Source organism: Sebastes fasciatus, chromosome 18 (genome assembly GCF_043250625.1).
Source record: "Sebastes fasciatus isolate fSebFas1 chromosome 18, fSebFas1.pri, whole genome shotgun sequence".
Taxonomy (NCBI): domain Eukaryota; kingdom Metazoa; phylum Chordata; class Actinopteri; order Perciformes; family Sebastidae; genus Sebastes; species Sebastes fasciatus.
In genome coordinates, this window is record NC_133812.1 from 22,730,903 (window position 1) to 22,749,710 (window position 18,808).

The 18,808-nt window shown below is 40.3% G+C and overlaps 2 protein-coding genes across 2 annotated transcripts; one reads left to right on the plus strand and one right to left on the minus strand.

The window, feature by feature from the left end:
• The first annotated feature begins 613 nt into the window (after positions 1-613).
• On the plus strand, positions 614-4,038 carry mtif3 (mitochondrial translational initiation factor 3). Its single transcript, XM_074616569.1, has 4 exons — positions 614-739; positions 1,688-2,150; positions 2,728-2,879; positions 3,749-4,038. The coding sequence occupies exons 2-4, from the start codon at positions 1,691-1,693 to the stop codon at positions 4,001-4,003; spliced, it is 867 nt and encodes a 288-aa protein (XP_074472670.1). The 5' UTR covers positions 614-739; positions 1,688-1,690; the 3' UTR covers positions 4,004-4,038.
• A 1,094-nt stretch (positions 4,039-5,132) lies between these two features.
• Positions 5,133-17,409, minus strand: heca (hdc homolog, cell cycle regulator). Its single transcript, XM_074616568.1, has 5 exons — positions 16,911-17,409; positions 10,887-11,946; positions 8,861-9,027; positions 6,668-6,822; positions 5,133-5,654 (listed from the first exon to the last, which is right to left on the minus strand). The coding sequence occupies exons 1-5, from the start codon at positions 17,065-17,067 to the stop codon at positions 5,490-5,492; spliced, it is 1,704 nt and encodes a 567-aa protein (XP_074472669.1). The 5' UTR covers positions 17,068-17,409; the 3' UTR covers positions 5,133-5,489.
• Positions 17,410-18,808: the final 1,399 nt, after the last annotated feature.

Consider the following 18,808-nt stretch of genomic DNA (forward strand, 5'->3'; position numbering starts at 1 on the left):
TCGTAATATTCTGACTTTCTTTCTCGTAAAGTTGTGACTTTATTCTCGTAATATTACGACTTTTTTTCTCGTAAAGTTATGACTTTTTTCTCGTAATATTATGACTTTTTTTCTCGTAAAGTTATGACTTTATTCTCGTAATATTACGACTTTTTTCTATTAATATTATGTCTTTATTCTGTTATTCTGTATCGCAGATGTTTTTCCCTCAATGTGGCCCTAATACTCCGTAGCACATTTGCACTTTGGCCCTCACTGCATTAGACTTATATACTTAGGCTATAAACTGTGTTACCTTCATCACAATACTCAAATGTTTTGCAGCTCCAGACAGATTTATTTATTTATTTTTTGCCTAAAATGGCTCTTTTGATACTAAAGGTCGCTGACCCCTGGCCTATAAGTATCATGGTAGGTTACATGTAACGTTACTAATTAAGCCAGTATATAAATTCCTTCCACCTCCATTGCATTAGGATGGATAGACAGACATTTCAAAACAAATAAAACTAGAACAACCTGGATGGTAAGTTTACTAAGATAAATGAGAACACATATGTCCTTTTAAAAAATATATATAATTTAGGTGAACTGACCCTTTAATATTTTTGTCCAGAAGAGGGCAGCATCTTGTTTTTACTGCATCTATCCTGACAAATGAAGAAGAACAAGGAGGAAGACGACACAGCAGTCACCCTGCAGAGTAGTAGAGAGCATGAATAAACAGCATTGATCTACAGTGAGTAAACAGCACAACAACACAAGATCATTTAAGGAGAATTTATTTACTTTACATTAGAGTGTATCTCTAATTTAACCATGTGTGCCTGCATTCACGTTTTATAATGATTTGTGTGTAATTGGAGAACAAGGTGATACCTGACAACTTGTTTTCTCGGTCAACACCAGACTCCCATTTAAAATCTTACATTTTAACATTGACACGTTAATTCAACACCCAGTGCAACAACATGCATTTCCTGCAATGCATTTTATGAATTATTACAGTTTGCTGGTCAGTTCGGCATAATGTTTACTAATGAAACTCTTAATTAAATGTTAGCTTTTAACAGTCTGCTTGCAGATGTGGTCACTGCTGTGAGTGTTTTACCTGCAGACGCTTGTCAGAATGCGTGGTGAACAACAACAAACAAACAGGCAAATAAGTGTAAAACTTACCAAAAGTAAGTCATAAAGTAAATGTGATGTATGCCGAATAGCACAGTGGATAGTGATGGTTTGAAACATGTTTTTCTTTTGGATGTGTGTGATGTGTGCTGTGACGGATAAGAAAGGCAAAGTTTAATTGGCTGATTTTTAATGGGGGGCTGGCCTTGCAGGAAAATGACTGTATACAACTGTTTAAACTGGCTGTTGATGCAGCTAATGATGCAGAGATGAAATTGAACTTAACATCCATTAAATATTTGTGTGATATCAGGTCTGCCTAGCCTGTAGAGTCAAATAGGAAATAAATGACAAAACTTATATTTTTTTATTTGAATGTACTGTATTCTACATTCATCTGTCATGTCTGGCAGTCATTTTCAGTTTATGTTGTTTATTTAATTGTGGGAAGCCAAAATCATGACAGCGATGAATATTTGATTAATTGTGCAGCCCTATGTTTCACATAATAACATCTGGCATCTCAATTGTCCCCTCTCTTTTTCTTTTTTTTATCTAGGATATGTCTGCAGGTTGTGTGCGGTGGATGCTGAGCCATACAGTGAGAGCTGTGTGTGGCGGCAGCCGCGGCTACTGGACACCAGCATCAAGATTCAGCATATGCAGCGACAGATCAAACATCACAGCGTCCTCCTGGAGACGGTCTCCGTTCTGCACCGCTGTAGACGATGATACAGAACAGACTGTGGCGCCAAAGAAAAAAAAGCATGACCCCCGAGCTGCTGCCACAATCGGCGCCGTTGGCCGTAAGATCCCGCAGCGCGAGATACAGGTGATAAGCGAGACAGGCGAGGAGCTGGGCACCATGCACCGTTCAGATGTGATCAGAATCATGGACGAGCGGGGTCTCAAATTGGTGCTGCTCAGTGAACGCAAAGATCCTCCCGTCTACCAGCTGATGAGCGGCAAACAGATCCACGAAGAGCAGCTGAAACTGCGGGAGAAACCGAAAGCTAAAGCAGGTGTGTGGTGTCTTCTGGCAGGGACCCAAATTAGGTCTCAGTTTAATGCAGTGGCTCCCAGCCTGGGGGTCAGGACTCCTCCAAGGGGTCACAAGATGGTTAACAAGTTGGGAAGGAAGAAAGTTGATATTTCTCATATCTTTTTACTTGATAAATACCAGGACTAGGGCTGTCAATCGATTAATCGAATGATTGTCCATGCGTAATCGCGATTTTATCTGTTCAAAATGTACCTTAAAGGGAGATTTGTCAAGTATTTAATACTCTTATCAACATGGGAGTGGGCAAAAATGCTGCTTTATGCAAATGTATGTATATATTTATTATTGGAAATCAATTAACAACACAAAACAATGACAAATATTGTCCAGAAACCCTCACAGGTACTGCATTTAGCATCACAAATTTGACATTTGATTTATTGATTGCTGCCGGGATGTAGTGAGAAGTTCAATTTCTATAAGAAAAAAATGTATTTGAACAGCACTACCAACCCTACCTTTAACAGATAGTAATAATAAATACTGTATATATGTGAAAGTTAAACACAATGTTAAGACATGTATTCTCTCCACAGTTTCCGTGCAGGTGAAAGAGCTCACCTTTTCATCCGGCATCGCAGCTCATGACATCTCTACGAAGATGAAACAAGTGGAGAGTTGGCTGGAGAAGAAGAACCATGTTAGAATTACTCTGAAATCGGCACGCGGAGCACCTGCAGTCGAGCTGGTGAGGTTTTAGATTAGGTTATGGATGTGGTTTAGGTTAGGCATTGACCTCGACTAGTTAAGGTAAGGATAGGTCGTCGGGCAGAGTGTCTCGCGAGAGCTTTTTGCAAGTTTTCGCAATTTGCGGGTTACCTTCTAGACCAGTGGTTCCCAACTTATTTTCCTCAAAGCCCCCCTACTTTTATCTAAGAAAAGCTTTTTGACTTTTTGACTTTACAACAATCCTAGGCAGCGACCACTAGAATTTAATTCCACAAATAGTATAAAACTACTAATATTAGCATGATCTTTATGTGCAACTGTGCAGAAATACTGGGTTTAAACTGAATGTGGCTTACTAAGTAGGAAAAAACTATATCTTTTTAAATAGTTTTATATACAGATGTTTGTAGAAATTATCCAGTTAGTGTGTTATACATGTGTAAATCTAATTTTGACAACTTCAGAGCAGACAAATCCAGGTTGGGAACCACTGTTCTAGACACTAGACCTTTAAATAAGCACATTTAAAAGGATCCTTATCAAAAATAGTTGTTTGTGTTAAAAAAAAATTAAAAAAATATCAGCCTCTATATGCTTTTTTCAAAACGTTCAAATATCAATATCAGAATTGGCCTCCAGTGTCGTACAGGCTCTAGTATGCGATGAACTAGCATTTGTATAGTTTTATTTTATGCTGTGTAACATGTCATGTTCTGGTACATGTGTCCGTTATGTTCAGTGGGTGAGGTTTGTAACTGTTAATGTCAATAACTCTACAATAACAAAATGACCCTTGACGACTCCCAAACGGTACTGTTGACCTTTACATTAATATATTCCCCCAAAAATGTCCTAAAGCACACAAAAACATTGTTTTATTTTCCACAGGACACGACTCTGGAGCAGATAGTGCAACAAATGAAGGTGGCGGTGGGATTTGTTTCAAAGCCAAAAACCATACGTGACGGTCAAGCAGCCATGTGCATCCTCCGACCGCCTTCAGCAAAGGAGCTGTCGCAGAAAGGGAAGAACAAGGCTGCAGATTCGCAGTCTGACGGCTCGAGTTCGAAAACCACCGAGAGCAAAACACCCGCCTCTCCTGTTAGCAACACGGACACAACAGAAGGATCTATACAGCAGTGATCTGACGGAAAATAAAACATTCTCATGAAAACTAATTGACTTAAATGTCATGGTTTGGTGTAAATTTCTTCACCAGGTCAGCGCAGTGCAGGTCACAAGGGGGGAGACACTACAGGTGAAGAGGGTAAACATTTTAATTAATAGATATCACCATGACATTTCCTCAGTTGGTATTAAATACGCAAATGAGGCATTATCATTTAAAATCTTTGCATACATTTCCAGAACATAAATCTGAACGTTGGATAAAGCCAGGTTCAAAATTCTTGTTTCATTTTGCTCTCACATTAGAGTCAAAGGTTTTTACAGAGGGAATCTCTTTTTATTACTCCAAAAATCAGAAATTACTGTCAACAGACATAAAAAAATGTTTTATTTTGCCATGGTTTTAATGATAAAATGTTCTATAAATAAGGAGCTCAAACTGCGTTTCAGACGGAGGGTGAAAAGAGGTGCTGCAGAACAGCCGGTATGAGAGAAATACAGCGTTTTTTGAACATTAAAGCATGTAAACAGGTTGGTTAGTTATTGATAACAATCAGAATACTACCAGCTTAGCACCAATGTGAGTACAGCGACGTAACGACCCTTCCGTCTTTTATATATTCCTTGGGCTGCAGTGTATGTGAATGATATCAGCTGAAAGGAAGTAAACATGGACCCAAGCTGTTGCACAGAAATGCAATTCTGCATTGAGATGGTCTATATGGAAGCATCTGCATTCGTTAGGTTTCTCTAATCATTCACCTTAAATGTGTCCCGTCTGTAAACGTAACCTGTGTGGAGTGGACCAGATGTTTAGATGGGAGGTGAATCCCCACATGTGACAGTGTGAACAGATTTGTGTACCCAAAATGTGATAAATACATTGCTGTTTTGTTTTGTTTTGTTTTTTTACCCACACTCATAAACTGATGACACTAGCACAGGAGATTTTCTTTATTTTTGTCCACCTACTTGTGACCACTTTAGACCAGCTAAAGGATGATGATGATCAGGTAATAAAAGGTGAAGCACTTGAAGATCATCAATAAACAGCCCGAGGATGATTTTCACAATAATGAGACAGTGATGAAGTGAAAAAACAAAGTTTTAGATGGGATGAAGATATCAAGCCAACACCAAAGCACATCTTTCTCTGCTTTATTCGAGATTCATCTTTATGTTTTTGGTAAAAAATTAAAATAAAAGCACTTCTCACAGATACATTCACTTCTCACAGATAAACGTGTTTGCTTGACTGATGTGTCAGTTCCACACTTTATCAACACCTCTCTCTTAACAGCAGAGATATACTGCCTTGGAACTTTTTTGTTTTTAACTAGTCATACTTTTTTTTTTATATACATAAAAAAGAAACCAAAAGAGAGAGAACTTAAAAACATAAAATCACCTTAAGGCCCAAAAAAATAAAATCTTTCCTAGATTGTGTTAGAAAACAACTGAGAACAAAAGCAGCTTAACTAGCCTGCATGAACAGCATTTGTCAATAAGCCTCGAGTACTTTGTAGGAGGAGAAAGGTTTAACAAAGTGATAGTCCAGGTTGCCGCAGTGAGGGCACTGCTGGACGTTACTGTACTCAGAGAAATACTGCATCCCGACTCGAACGTCCACCACCGGCTTCCCGCAGTGCTTACAGTTGAGACGAGCCTGAGGACACACAGGGAGGACGCAGGTCAATTAACAGTCAACAGAAAGCTGTGCAAGGTTTAAGCATAGGAGTTCAGAGGGTGTGACAAAATAATCAACTCAAAGGTCCCTTTTCTGAGCTTTCTACTGCATCTCACTGTGTTCATCAACACTACACTGGTGAAACAGCGATTCAAGTTTCTTTATCAGATGCACAACAACTACAACAAAGCAGTCGTTGGCAGTGAACATCTTGGGTCTCAGGTTTCCTTCAATAATGCTCATTAAATATGCCTCCTTCCAAGGCAACGCCCCCGACACACATGCACGAGCACCGCCGCATCGTAACTACTTCACAGACACAGAGCGGAGAGAGGACCTCAACTCAACAACGCTACCTCATGACAAGTAACCACGGCAGGGCTACTTTTGGCTGAGTTTTCTCTTCCATTCTCCAGTAAACTTGCGGTGGCGACGCGCTTTGAGTTCAGGCTGGTGCACGCCAAGTGTAGAGTACGAGCAGGGAGGCAGGGAGGCATCTGATTGGTTCGGACCTCGAGGCAGTGATTGGCAGACGTTTTTACAGGATTACAACAGCTACAGATGACGGCTTTTTTCCGGTCCTTTTTCAGAGCTCATCAGTAATGGAGCGCTTTGATACCGTGGCTCCAGCTCCCCGATCACTACTGCGCAGACACGGGCTGCAAACAACGTCAAAATCTCAAGATGGCAGCTTTTGTATCCGGGATATTTCGGCTTCACTTTTGCACAATGGAGATGCGTTGTCCATCTACATATAACTACAGTCTACGGTTCATGCATTCTCACACACACAACCTCACAAACACTTGACCTCCATGCCAAATTTCAGCCTCCTAGGGCTGGTCACAGCTAAATACACTGATTAGTGCAGCTTTAACTCTAGTGAGCAACAGAATGACGAGACAGAACAACAGAACCACTGTTTGGTTTCACTGCTTTCTTTTACAGGAGGACACATTGTGTGTAACAGTAATCAGAGTATCAGTTTGTACCTGGCAACACGGTGAAGCAGCCAGTATATCGTAGGTGTACATGGTGCCCAGTTGGTGCCAGCTCCCGTCCCAGCGTGACTTGCACTTGATGCAGACAATCTTGTGGACGCCTTCTAGACAGTCCACGCAGATGGCGTAGAGGTGCATTAACCTGCCTGTTAGAAATAAAGACATATAGTTAGTTATTAGGTATTATCACATTTAGAGATTAACAAGACAGTATGATAATCAGCCAGGAAAATCAAGATAATAACAAACTCCTGATTGCATCCATGGCTCATTAATTATTATTATAATTATTATTATCATGCTCCTGTCATAAGAGTATATAGACCACAGCAGCCTGGGTGACTGAGCTACTGAACAAACAGTTTGCTTGTCTGCAAATAGAAGTTGACTTTTAACTGATTACAATGATTTTATGCATATTTATTATATTATTTATATGATTTTTTATAGTTATTATTTCTATGGTGCCTTCAGTTCAATCAGTAGCACCTTTTAAATCACTAATCAAAATGTATTTTCATTAACACGAGCACATTGCTTTATTTCTAACATGTGTAATCTTTTTATTGTTATTGCCTTCTATTTTTTAATATTACTTTTGGGTATTTTATTTCCATTTTAATTTGAATTGTTATAATTGTCTGAATTTTTTATTATATATTTTATTACTGTTTCAACCATGTAAAGCACTTTGTAACTTTGTTTTGAAAAGGGCTCCATAAATAAAGTTTATTATTATTATCATCATTATTATTATTATTATTATTATTATTATTATTATTATTATTATTATTATTATTATTATTATTATTATGTCATTGCCAGTGGTAACACATGAGAATCAGCCTTTTGGTCTAACTGTGGCTCATTCACAGTTACTCATTGAGCACCGTCCTTGTTGAATAAACTAATAAAATAGATTGAAATAATAATTTAAAAAAACCTCATTAACATTAGCATGTTTTTTTTTTTTTATTTCCTCATGGATGTAATCTCTTTTCCTGAAAGAACAGCCTTGCAAGTACCAAAATGAAACTTTCCCAGCTCCGTAAAACTTCTGTGTGAATGCCAAAAAAAGCCAAATATGGAAAATAGTTGCAAGTCTTTTTATTTAGAGTGTTTTGTATTTTTATTTTTTAACCTACACTACCCAAGTAGAGCTTTAAACCTCATCAAACTGAAGCTATGGAGCAAATATAACGCAGCTAACCATCCAAATTACACTGTAAACATGAAGGCATTCAGAGCCACTCACATAGAGAGCCGTGATTCTGGAGTGTTTTTTTATAAACTTGTGATGTAAAATAAGTCCCTGTTAACTTGCTCACTAAAAAAAAAACATGCATTTTCATTTTCTCAAGACAAAATCAAGCTCTGAACTTCACCCACTTAAAGCACAAAATGTCTCAGCAATGAATAAACAAACTGATTTTAATCAAACCTCACTTTTTAACTGTACAGCACGATTCAACCGTTTCTCTTTCCCCAACATTTTATATTCTGCCTGACACACAAAAGCACGAAAAACTGAATAAATAATCCCTTCATACTGATGCATAACAAGCCCCATACATATCAAAGCTTCTGGGGCAACACATCAAAGAAGCTTCACGCGGCTGATTCACATTCATGTTGGACTGTGCAGCAGAAAAACCTTAATATACACAGTATGGACGGAGCTCATTGAGGGGTTACCCCGTTGTTATTTGTCTTTATAGAAAGGAAAGCTTGGACATTTGATAAAAGAAAGTGAATATATAATTGAGCAAAATAACATATTAATGGTTGCAATTCATGAAAACACTAAATATGTATATTTGTCACTAATTAGAAGCAATCCTGGCAGCTGAGCTCGATAACAGTACTTCATCCATGTGTTTCTGTTGGTTTTCAGATTAAACACTGTACATACAATACAAACAGGGCTGTCAATCAATTAAAATGATTTTTTTTAGGGTTTCTGAACAGTATTTGTCATTGTTTTGTGTTTTTAATTGATTTCCAATAATAAATATATTCATACATTTTCATAAAACAAGCATATTTGCCCACTTCCATGTTGATAAGAGTATTAAATACTTGACAAATCTCCCTTTAAGATACATTTTGAACAGATATTTGAATCGATTGACAGCCTTACTAAAAACCCAAAAAGTCAACCATGATCTTGAAACCGGGTCTGACCTTGAAGGTGGCAGGGGACGTCGTACTCGATCTCGTCGTGGCGTGAAGGGCTGAGAAACAGCGTCCCGTCCACCAAAGGAAACTGTTCAAACACCGGCAGCGCTCTGTGGCACAGCGCACAGTTGACCACGTTTCTCTGGCTCGCACTGAGGGCTGACAGGATGAACCTGCAGGACGACATGGACACAAACAACATTATGAACTCCTCTACACTGATTTATTTATTTATTACATGCTTTGGTTTTATCAGAGTTGTACTAAATCTAAAGAATCAAACCCATGAGTAGGTTTTGTGGCTTTTCAGGCTGATATTGGTGCATCTTGTCTCTGTTTGCTTAAGTAGATCTGCACTTTGTCTGCAGTGCACTTATTTTAAAAACAACAACAACAACTTCCATCCATCATCCCCGCTTATCCCGTTAGGGGTCGCGGGGGGGCTGGAGCCGATCCCAGCTGACATTGGGTGAAGGCGGGGTACACCCTGGACAGGTCGCCAGCCTATCACAGGGCTGACACATAGAGACAAACAACCATTCACGCTCACATTCACACCTACGGGCAATTTAGAGTCAACAATTAACCTGCATGTCTTTGGACTGTGGGAGGAAGCCGGAGAACCCGGAGAAAACCCACGCTAACACGGGGAGAACATGCAAACTCCACACAGAAGGGCTCAGAGCTGGATTCGAACCTGCGACCCTCTGGCTGTGAGGCGACAGTGCTAACCACTGTGCAGCTCCAATAACTCATGAATGAAAAATAAATAGTTTTATTGTATAAATAAATAATCGGCCTTATCAGCACAGATATCGGCCGATGCCAATTATCTCAAAATGACATTAATCGGCCCGATTAATCGGGAATACAGGAATTTAGTGGAATCAACCAATCTTTAGTCTCTATGGTTTTTTTTTTTTTAAGTTAATTTGATTTAAACTTTCTCGTTTTATTGTCAGACCAATTCAGAACTAACTATCATGAGTTGTTTTGGACGGTTGGTTGGAGCCATTTGAATGTGACACTTTGTGCTGTGGAAAATTGTGATCAGCATATTAGCAGGCTTCCCAGCATGCATTGTTTTGTTAAAACTCTCAAGAGACCCCACTGTTGTGTAGTTTGAAGAAAATATGAACGATGGAAACCTGCTGTGTTTCTTTATTACATGTTGAGTCAAGTCGTGGTTGTTTCTTTTTTCTCGGGTTGGTACAGATTTCAGACTTTTGACTTTAAAACTAAGAGAATGTAAATAAAAGCAAGTTTGTCTGTAACTATTGTTAGTTTGACTGAACAGCTGTTGATTCAACTTAATTCATTAAACTTAACTCAGCTAGCTTTACATTTTCAAAACTATGAGACGACTTTGAACTAATAATTAAACTTAAAAAGGTAGGGATGGTGAAGATTTTAGAAAAAATGTTTTGTTATATTTGTTGAAATTCTCGTTACATTCTGACAGCAATCAATAAATCAAATGCTCTGACAGAAAAATAAAAAATAAATCCTATATCTGTGGCTGACGCAGGATCGTGTCTAGAAGGTAACCCGCAAATTACAAAAACTCGCAAAACCGTGCAAGAACTCTCACGAGGCTCGATGCCCGACAACCTATCCTGACCATAACCAGCTCGTGAGAGTTTCCCAAATTGTGGCTTACCTTCTAGACACGACTCTGTCACAGGGCTGTAATAAACCCGTCCAATCATTTCATTTGGCCCGAATGTAATGATTGGACGGTCTGCCTGCATGCACTCTGCCGTGCACTCATTGTGCGTCACCAGTCTTCCTCAAGCTGCGAGCTTGACAGCTGTGAGTACTAACAATAGCCATGTTTGTTGTTTATGTTCATAATGATAATTTTGGTGGAGTGGCTTTGGAGGGAGGCCTGAAGCGACTGTGTCAGTTTTGCCGACTTGGCGACTTTCTCTATAGATTTAGGGACTTTTGGAACTAGAGCTGCTAGCTACTGTCATTTGGGAAAGATTTGGCAACACTGGGCTCAGTTAAGGCGTAGGGAGAGATGTTTTACCTGCGCAGCTCTTCTCCCTGGCCTGCCTGGGCGTCGTCCTCCATGCGGACGTGGTAGGTGTTGAGTTTATGTCGGGGGACGTGGGTGAGGAGCTCCGAGAGGTCCAGCCTCCTCAGGAACTGCACTGGGTGGGAGTGGGTGCCGTCACCCACGCTGCCGGAGGTGAGCCGGTGGTGGAGCGGGAGGGCGAAGGACAGCGGCAGGGGGATCACAGACCCGGGGTCGAGGTGAGCGCCGCCGCCGGAGGCTCCCATGGAGCAGCCGCCGCCACGCCCGAGAGCTCCCCCGACCAGCAGGTGTTTCCTCTGCGGGTCCATGTGAACGGCCGATTTGAGGAACTCTCCCAGCTGACGGGAACCTCGCAATCCTGCTCCTCCAGCCGCTGCTCCGAGGATGGCGGTGGGGGAGAAAGGGAAACCAGTTGGCGGAGACTGTCCCGGGGAGTCACATGGAGACTTCTGAGGAGGCCCCAGAGAAAAGGGTCCTCCTGCAGGGAGTCCTCCTCCTCCTGCTGCTGCTCCTCTCTCTGAAGAGTTCTGACGGTCAATTGATTGTCTCCGAGGTAACTCCTGACTGGAGGCTCTGTGGGGGAGTTTACCTCCTCCTCCTCCTGTTGCTCCTAGTGGCTTGCTTCTCTTGGGCTCATCGAAAAGCCCGTCCCCGGGCCCGCAAGCTCCTCCACTGGTGGACCCGTTCCTGCCCGTGCTCCTCTCAGACGGCTTCTTCTTGCGGTCGTCCTGCATGCGTTTCACCTGGTACCAGTCGGTGTCTTTCTTCAGGTGGCCCTGGCCGCAGCGGCAGGAGCAGAACCTGAACGCCAGGTCGTAGCCCTTCTTGGTCCACATGTTCTGCCGGCACTGCTTCTCGTTCCAGGACCGAGCGCGGCCGATGCAGTTGAACTGGACCAGGATGGAGCTCTCCCACTCGTAGAAGCACTGCAGGTGCATCCAGTTGCCGTAAGGGCAGAGCTCGTTGTTGCATTGCACCCGCTGGTAGTCGTCCTTCTCCAGGTCGATGGGACGGGCCAGGCTGCAGCCGAGAGGGGTCGCACACGCGCCGTCTGGATGAGGAGAGACAGGAAGGGATGACTTAGTTGTGTTTACATCACAAGGTATATTTTAGGCTGCAGTAATATTAAGGCTGCATTGTTTATTAATCAGTCAATTATCCCTCCTCATCCTCATCTGCAACCGCTTATCCCGTTAGGGGTCGCGGGGGGGGCTGGAGCCGATCCCAGCCGACATTGGGCGAAGGCGGGGTACACCCTGGACAGGTCGCCAGTCCATCACAGGGCTGACACATAGAGACAGACAACCATTCACACTCACATTCACACCTACGGGCAATTTAGAGTCAACAATTAACCTAACCTGCATGTCTTTGGACTGTGGGAGGAAACCGGAGTACCCGGAGAAAACCCACGCTAACACGGGGAGAACATGCAAACTCCACACAGAAGGGCCCCAAGCCAGATTTGAACCTGCAACCCTCTAGCTGTGAGGCGCCATTGCTAACCACTGCACCACCGTGCAGCCTCAGTCAATTATTTATCTGATTAATCAGTTAATCATTTGGTCTATAGAATACCAGAAAATTGTAATGACATTCAAAGAAGCGCTGCATTGTGTCATTAAGACTCACTGAGGCTGCATTTGACAACAAGGAACTCGAGATGCCAGATTCCATCCATAAATCTGACAATTTAAAGATGTCTTGCTTATCGGGTACTATTCAAACATGTTAAAACAAGACCAAAGACTATTTACTAAAACACAACAACCGCTCTAAAATTCGGCTAACGTCCGACACGCTAATCAACACCTGTTTCAGTAATATTTCAACTTGTTTGCCTGCTGTTCCCACAATCCTCTTGCTCCCAAACAAACCAGAAAATTGTAGAAAAAAAAAACCCAAGCAGAATCTTAAAAATTGCTAATTTTCTCAGTCGAAACCCCGGAGTTATTTAATTTAGGACTGCAACTAATTATTGTTTTCATTATCGGTTAATCTGTCTATTACTTTCTTGATTAATCAATTAATTGCTTGGTTTATTACACATCAGAAAAATAGATAAAAAATGTCCCTCACTATCTCCTAGAGCCCAGGGTGACGTCTTCATTACCCAAAACCCAAAGATAATCAATTTACTATCAAATAAAACAAAGAAGTTCTTAATTTTAAGAAGCTAGATTTTACATTTTTTGTGTTTTGTCTGAGACAACGGTGCCATTAGAGCAGTCTCTCCATCATAAGATACATATCAACATGAGGTGAAAATGTGAATAGAGATACTTCAGTGTCCTTGCTGCCTCATCGCCATCGATTTATGAAATTCAACTAGGCCATCCAAGCCTGTGAGCGGCTCTATTCAAGCTCTGCCAACTGTCAAGTCTGGATGTGAATCAAGTAAATGTGGGCACACAGTCTCTCTACAAGAAGTAGCTCATGATAATACACTCAGTGTGTGTGTGTGTGTGTGTGTGTGTGTGTGTATGTGTGGGTGTGTGTGTTTGTGGGGGGACAGTTTCCTCCTTCCTTTTCCGGTAAAGTCACTGTCAGCGCTTTTTTGGTTTCTCCCTCTAAAGTCACCACAGTGAAGAAAATATAATGCATTTTTAGCCCCGTGCATCGTTTTAGTGGATAAAACTAATAAAGTGATTTAGCTGAAATGAATCTTTAAATTAAACTTGCTTAGACACAAAACCCCCAGGATCTATAAAGATGTTTTTACAAGTTGACTTTACTTATTTTACTGTCCTGAAAAGGAAATATACATTTTATTTATTTTGGGCTGCAGCCGAAAAATTGCCATTTTCAAAGAGGTCCCTTGACCTCTGACCTCAAGATATGTGAATGAAAATGGGGTTCTGTGGGTACCCACGAGTCTCCCCTTTACAGACATGCCCACTTTATGAAAATCACATGCAGTTTAGTAATCGCCTGATTGTTCATGATTAATCGCACATTTTTTTTATCTGTTCAAAATGTACCTTAAAGGGAGATTTATCAAGTATTTAATACTCTTATCAACATGGTAGTGGGCAAATAGGCTTGCTTTATGCAAAGGTAGGTACAGTTTATATTTATTACTGGAAATCAATTAACAACACAACAAACAGCAATTGTTTAAACTGCAAAAATCCAGTGGAAAAGCCTAAGGATAAAGTTAAGATGAATGCAACGTTAAACACTGAAGAAGGAGGAAAACTTGACGCTGCCTAGGCTGCGTAAGACATGCTTCATGAAATTATTAAAGGAAGAGTTAGAAATTTTGGGAAACATGCAGTTGAGAAGAAAAAGTAATAAATCGAACTAGGGCTGTTAATCAATTAAAATATTTAATGGTGATTAATCGCATGATTAATTGTGATTAATCACAAATACATCGTACATTTTGTATCTGTTCAAAATGTACATTAAAGGGAGATTTGTCAAGTATTTAATACTCCTATCAACATGGGAGTGGGCAAATATGCTGCTTTATACAAATGTATGTATATATTTATTATTGGAAATCAATTAACAACACAAAACAATAACAAATATTGTCCAGAAACCCTCACAGGTACTACATTTAGCATAAAAAATATGCTCAAATCATAACAAACTGCAGCCCAACAGGCAACATCAGCTGTCAGTGTGTCAGTGTGCTGACCTGACTATGACTTGCCCCAAACTGCATGTGATTATCATAAAGTGGGCATGTCTGTAAAGGGGAGACTTGTGGGTACCCATAGAACCCATCTTCATTCACATATCTTGAGGTCAGAGGTCAAGGGACCTCTTTGAAAATGTCCATGACAGTTTTTCCTCGCCCAAAATTTAGCCTAAATTTGGAGCGTTATTTAACCACCTTCCTGACAAGCTACTATGACATGATACCAACAGCTTCATTAGGTTTTCTAGATGATATGATGCCAGTATCTTTACTCTAACTTTAAAGGTCCCATATCGTGCTCATTTTCAGGTTCATACTTGAATTTTGGGTTTCTACTAGAACATGTTTACATGCTGTAATGTTCAAAAAACACTTTATTTTCCTTATACTGTCTGCCTGAATATACTTTTATTTACCATCCGTCAGAAACGCTCCGTTTTAGTGCATTTCAACGGAATTGCAATGGAATTGCGTTGCTAGGCAACAGTTTGGGTCCATGTTTACTTCCTGTCAGCTGATGTCATTCACATACACTGCAACCGGAAATAAACTGGGACACATTTACAATGTTTATGTTTAAAACCCTATAATGGTTTAAATATGGTATATTTGTGACATCACAAATGGACAGAAATCCTAACGGCTTGTTTCAAACAAACAATGTCTGAATACGGGCTGTGTGTATTTCTCCGTTTATTGAGCGTTTTGATAGTTCACCAGTATAAATCCAGCACTTAAACCTGCTTTATAATATAAAAGACATGAAAATCTCACTTTTTACAATATGGGACCTTTAAAACTGAGCCAGCTACAACCTCTGAAATATCGTTTGCGTAATTGCGTTACTATCGTGTTAACTCTGACAGCCCTAATAATGACCACTGAAAAATAAATATACATACAACTTTAGTGCATTTAAACCTTTCTACAGCAATGTAGGTATAACGTGTTTAATAAAAGTTTTATAACAATGTCATAAAGTGACTCAGGAGATATTACATCCGTAATATCTAAAGAGCAATAACCTATATAAATGTTCTGAGATGCTGTTTTAAACCAAATTTATTTGTACCACATTTAAAAAGTGCAGGGTGATTATTTATTTTTTTCTCTGTATGGGACGAAGTTGAACTTGAGTGCGCACACAAGCGGTGAGTTGTCAGTATTACCTCTTGAGGAAGGCCACAACCACTGTGTGTACAAGGTGCGCTTCAGGAAGAGACAGCTGAGGCCTGCCTAAAGTAACCTGCACACCAAAATGTAACAACAACCATCGATTATTAACGTGGGTGTGAATGTGAATTCAAAGAAGTGCTACATTGTGTCGTTAACACTCACTGAGGCTGCATTTGACAACAAGTAGTTGTAAGAGTAGCTCGACGCGCCAAATTCCATTCATAAGTGTGCCAATTTAAACATGTCTTGCTCATTAGGCACTCCTAAAACGTGTAAAAGCAAAACTAAATACTATTTTTGTAAACACAAACAACCGCTTTACACTTCGGCTAACATCCCACACACCAAGCAACACCTGTTTCAGAGATATTTAAACTTGCATGCATGCTGTTCCAACAATATTCTTGCACAAAACACAACCACAGTGGAGCTGAAAATACTGTGTAAAACCAGTTACACAAACCGAGATTGCAATGCAGTTGAGTGCTAAGCTACTTGCTGATTCCCATTGTGTCGTCAACACTCACTGAGGCTGCATTTGACAACAAGGAGTACTATTCTCATAGGTGGTAATGCTTCTTTTTTGCAAGAGTAGCTCGACGCGCCAAATTCCATTCATAAATGTGAGAATTTAAACATGTCTTGCTCATTAGGCACTCCTCAAACGTGTTAAAACAAGACTAAAGACTATTTTAGATAACACATACAACCGCTTTACACTTCGGCTAACATCCCACACACCAAGCACCACCTGTTTCAGTGATATTTCAACTTGTACAGCTGCTGTTCCACCAATATTCAACAATATTCTTGCAGCAAAACACAACCACAGTGGAGCTTAAAATACAGTGTAAAACCAGTTTCACAAACCGAGATTGCAATGCAGTTGAGTGCTAAGCTACTTGCTGGTTCACCAGAGAAAAAAACACTCCATGCACACAAGGCCTCAAGTCGTGATCGACCATGCACAGCGTTGTTATGTGCACGACAATCGAGTAAGCGTTAAATTGGTACATTTTTAAACAGAAGTTTGGTGTGCAGTGTTCTCTCTTCTGCAGAGTGGAAAAAGAAGTGAAAGGTGCATTTGCAACGTCGCAGTGCATGCATGTCACAGTCGCACAGAGCTTACACAGGAAGGAAGCATCACATCAGTAAACTTCTACATGTCTGTGTTTCCTCTCTTTTCTTACCACTCGAGTGCTCTGGGTGTCTGGGTGCAGCAGCAGCAGCAGCAGCAGCAGCTGCTGCAGCCTGAGGTGCGGCCGCACAGGCTCCATTTTCCTGCTCATCTCCACTGCTGTTAGTGCGTTTGCTTTTCTTTCCCTTGTTGTTCTTCTGGTTGGGCATTGCACCAGGTGTTTCGGATGTCTTGGTGTTATTATTTCGACCTCTATCTGCTGCTGCTGCTGCTGTCAACGCTGCTGCTGCTGCTGCTGCTGTCTGACATTTCTGTGGACTCCATTTCTGCAGGTGGTGCTTGCTTGTTATTGTTTGCAGTGTTTTCTCTCTTTGTTGTTGTTGTTGTTGTTGTTGTGTGGTGTCCTCGTGGAAGACAGGTGAGGCTTTTTAGTAGCAGCAGCTCTGGACAAGCAGCACTTGTGTAAAGAATTATCTGCTATAACCTTTAACAGCGAAGGCGTGTCCGTGTCTTGTTTTGATTCCTGCTCTGCTGTTTTCTTCCACCCCCCTCTGACGTCACGAGACCCCGCCCCCCTGCATCGGCCCGTCAACCATTTATGCTGCGTTCAAGCGCCCTGTGGGAAAGCTCGGACTTTACAGCTTTAAATGCTTGTATTAAAGGGGACATATAATGCTTATTTAAAGGTTCATACTTGTAGTTGGGGTTTCTACTAGAACATGTTTACATGCTTTAATGTTCAAACAACACATTATTTTTATCATACTTTTTCTGTCTGATTACTTCTGTATTCACCCTCTGTCTGAAACGCTCCGTTTTAGCGCATTTCGACGGAATGGCAACGGAATTGCGTTGCTAGGAAACAGCTTGGGTCCATGTTTACTTCCTGTCAGCTGATGTCATTCACATACACTGCAAAAGGAAAAAAACTGGGACACATTTAGAATGATTATGTTTAAAACCGTGAAATGGTCTAAATATTGTAGATTTGTGACATCACAAATGGACAGAAATCCTAACGGCTTGTTTCAAACGCACAATTTCTGAATACAGGCTGTGTGTATTTATCTGCGGATTGAGCGTTTTGATACTTTCACAGTATTTATAGATCACTTAAACCTGCTTTATAATATAAAAGACATGAAAATCTCACTTTTTACAATATGGGACCTTTAAACATTAATAATAACCTCAATAATACTTTAAACAAGTATTTAATCGTTTTACTTGATTATATATCACAAAGCAATTGTGGAAGGAAGAGGAACAAGGATATATATATATATATATATATATACACACACACCCAAAACACAGTATGAAATGGTATAAAAACACCAAAAACACAGTATAAAAACATCCAAAACACAGTATATACACACATATCACTTCTATTCAAAATTAAGTAAAAATACGAAAGAATTAGCAGAAAAATAAATAGGTAAAAGTACTGTCTATGCTTTATATACTGTTGTAAGTCTTTAACAATGCTTCATATTTTATACAGTCATGTATGTAAAATATTATTTTGCAAAGTAACTAGTAACTACAGCTGTCAGTAGTAAATGTAGTGGAGTAAAAAAAAGTACAATATATCTATAATGTAGTGGAGTAAATGTGTAAGGTTGTATAACATGGAAATACTCAAGTGTAAGTACCTCAATTGTATTTAAATATGGTCTCTTTTCCATCACTGATTGCAATGCAAATGATCTACTGTAATATGTGTCAGATATTCCCACAGTACCTGAATGCAGCAGCAGCCTCAGTTTTGATACAAGAAGTTGATGAGAAGAAGTAAATCAGTATCACATACCTGTGGGGAGGCATCACTGTCTTATTTAGCTGTTATGACAGCACATATTTCACCAGCCTGGGCGTTGATCCCAAAAAAATCCCTCTAAGGTAACTTGAGCTTTGCAGCAAATCAGTACTTTAAACAGGTTGCAT

Bases quoted from the DNA above. Each gene is read 5' to 3' on its own strand.
- mtif3 (XM_074616569.1), top strand. From the start codon at position 1,691: ATGTCTGCAGGTTGTGTGCGGTGGATGCTGAGCCATACAGTGAGAGCT. The intron at 2,151-2,727 runs GTGTGTGGTGTC...TTCTCTCCACAG, and splicing joins GAAACCGAAAGCTAAAGCAG to TTTCCGTGCAGGTGAAAGAG. The intron at 2,880-3,748 runs GTGAGGTTTTAG...TATTTTCCACAG, and splicing joins GAGCACCTGCAGTCGAGCTG to GACACGACTCTGGAGCAGAT.
- heca (XM_074616568.1), bottom strand. From the start codon at position 17,067: ATGCCCAACCAGAAGAACAACAAGGGAAAGAAAAGCAAACGCACTAAC. The intron at 11,947-16,910 runs GTAAGAAAAGAG...CTCCTCATCCAG, and splicing joins ACACCCAGAGCACTCGAGTG to ACGGCGCGTGTGCGACCCCT. The intron at 9,028-10,886 runs GTAAAACATCTC...GTCGTCCTGCAG, and splicing joins CAGGGAGAAGAGCTGCGCAG to GTTCATCCTGTCAGCCCTCA.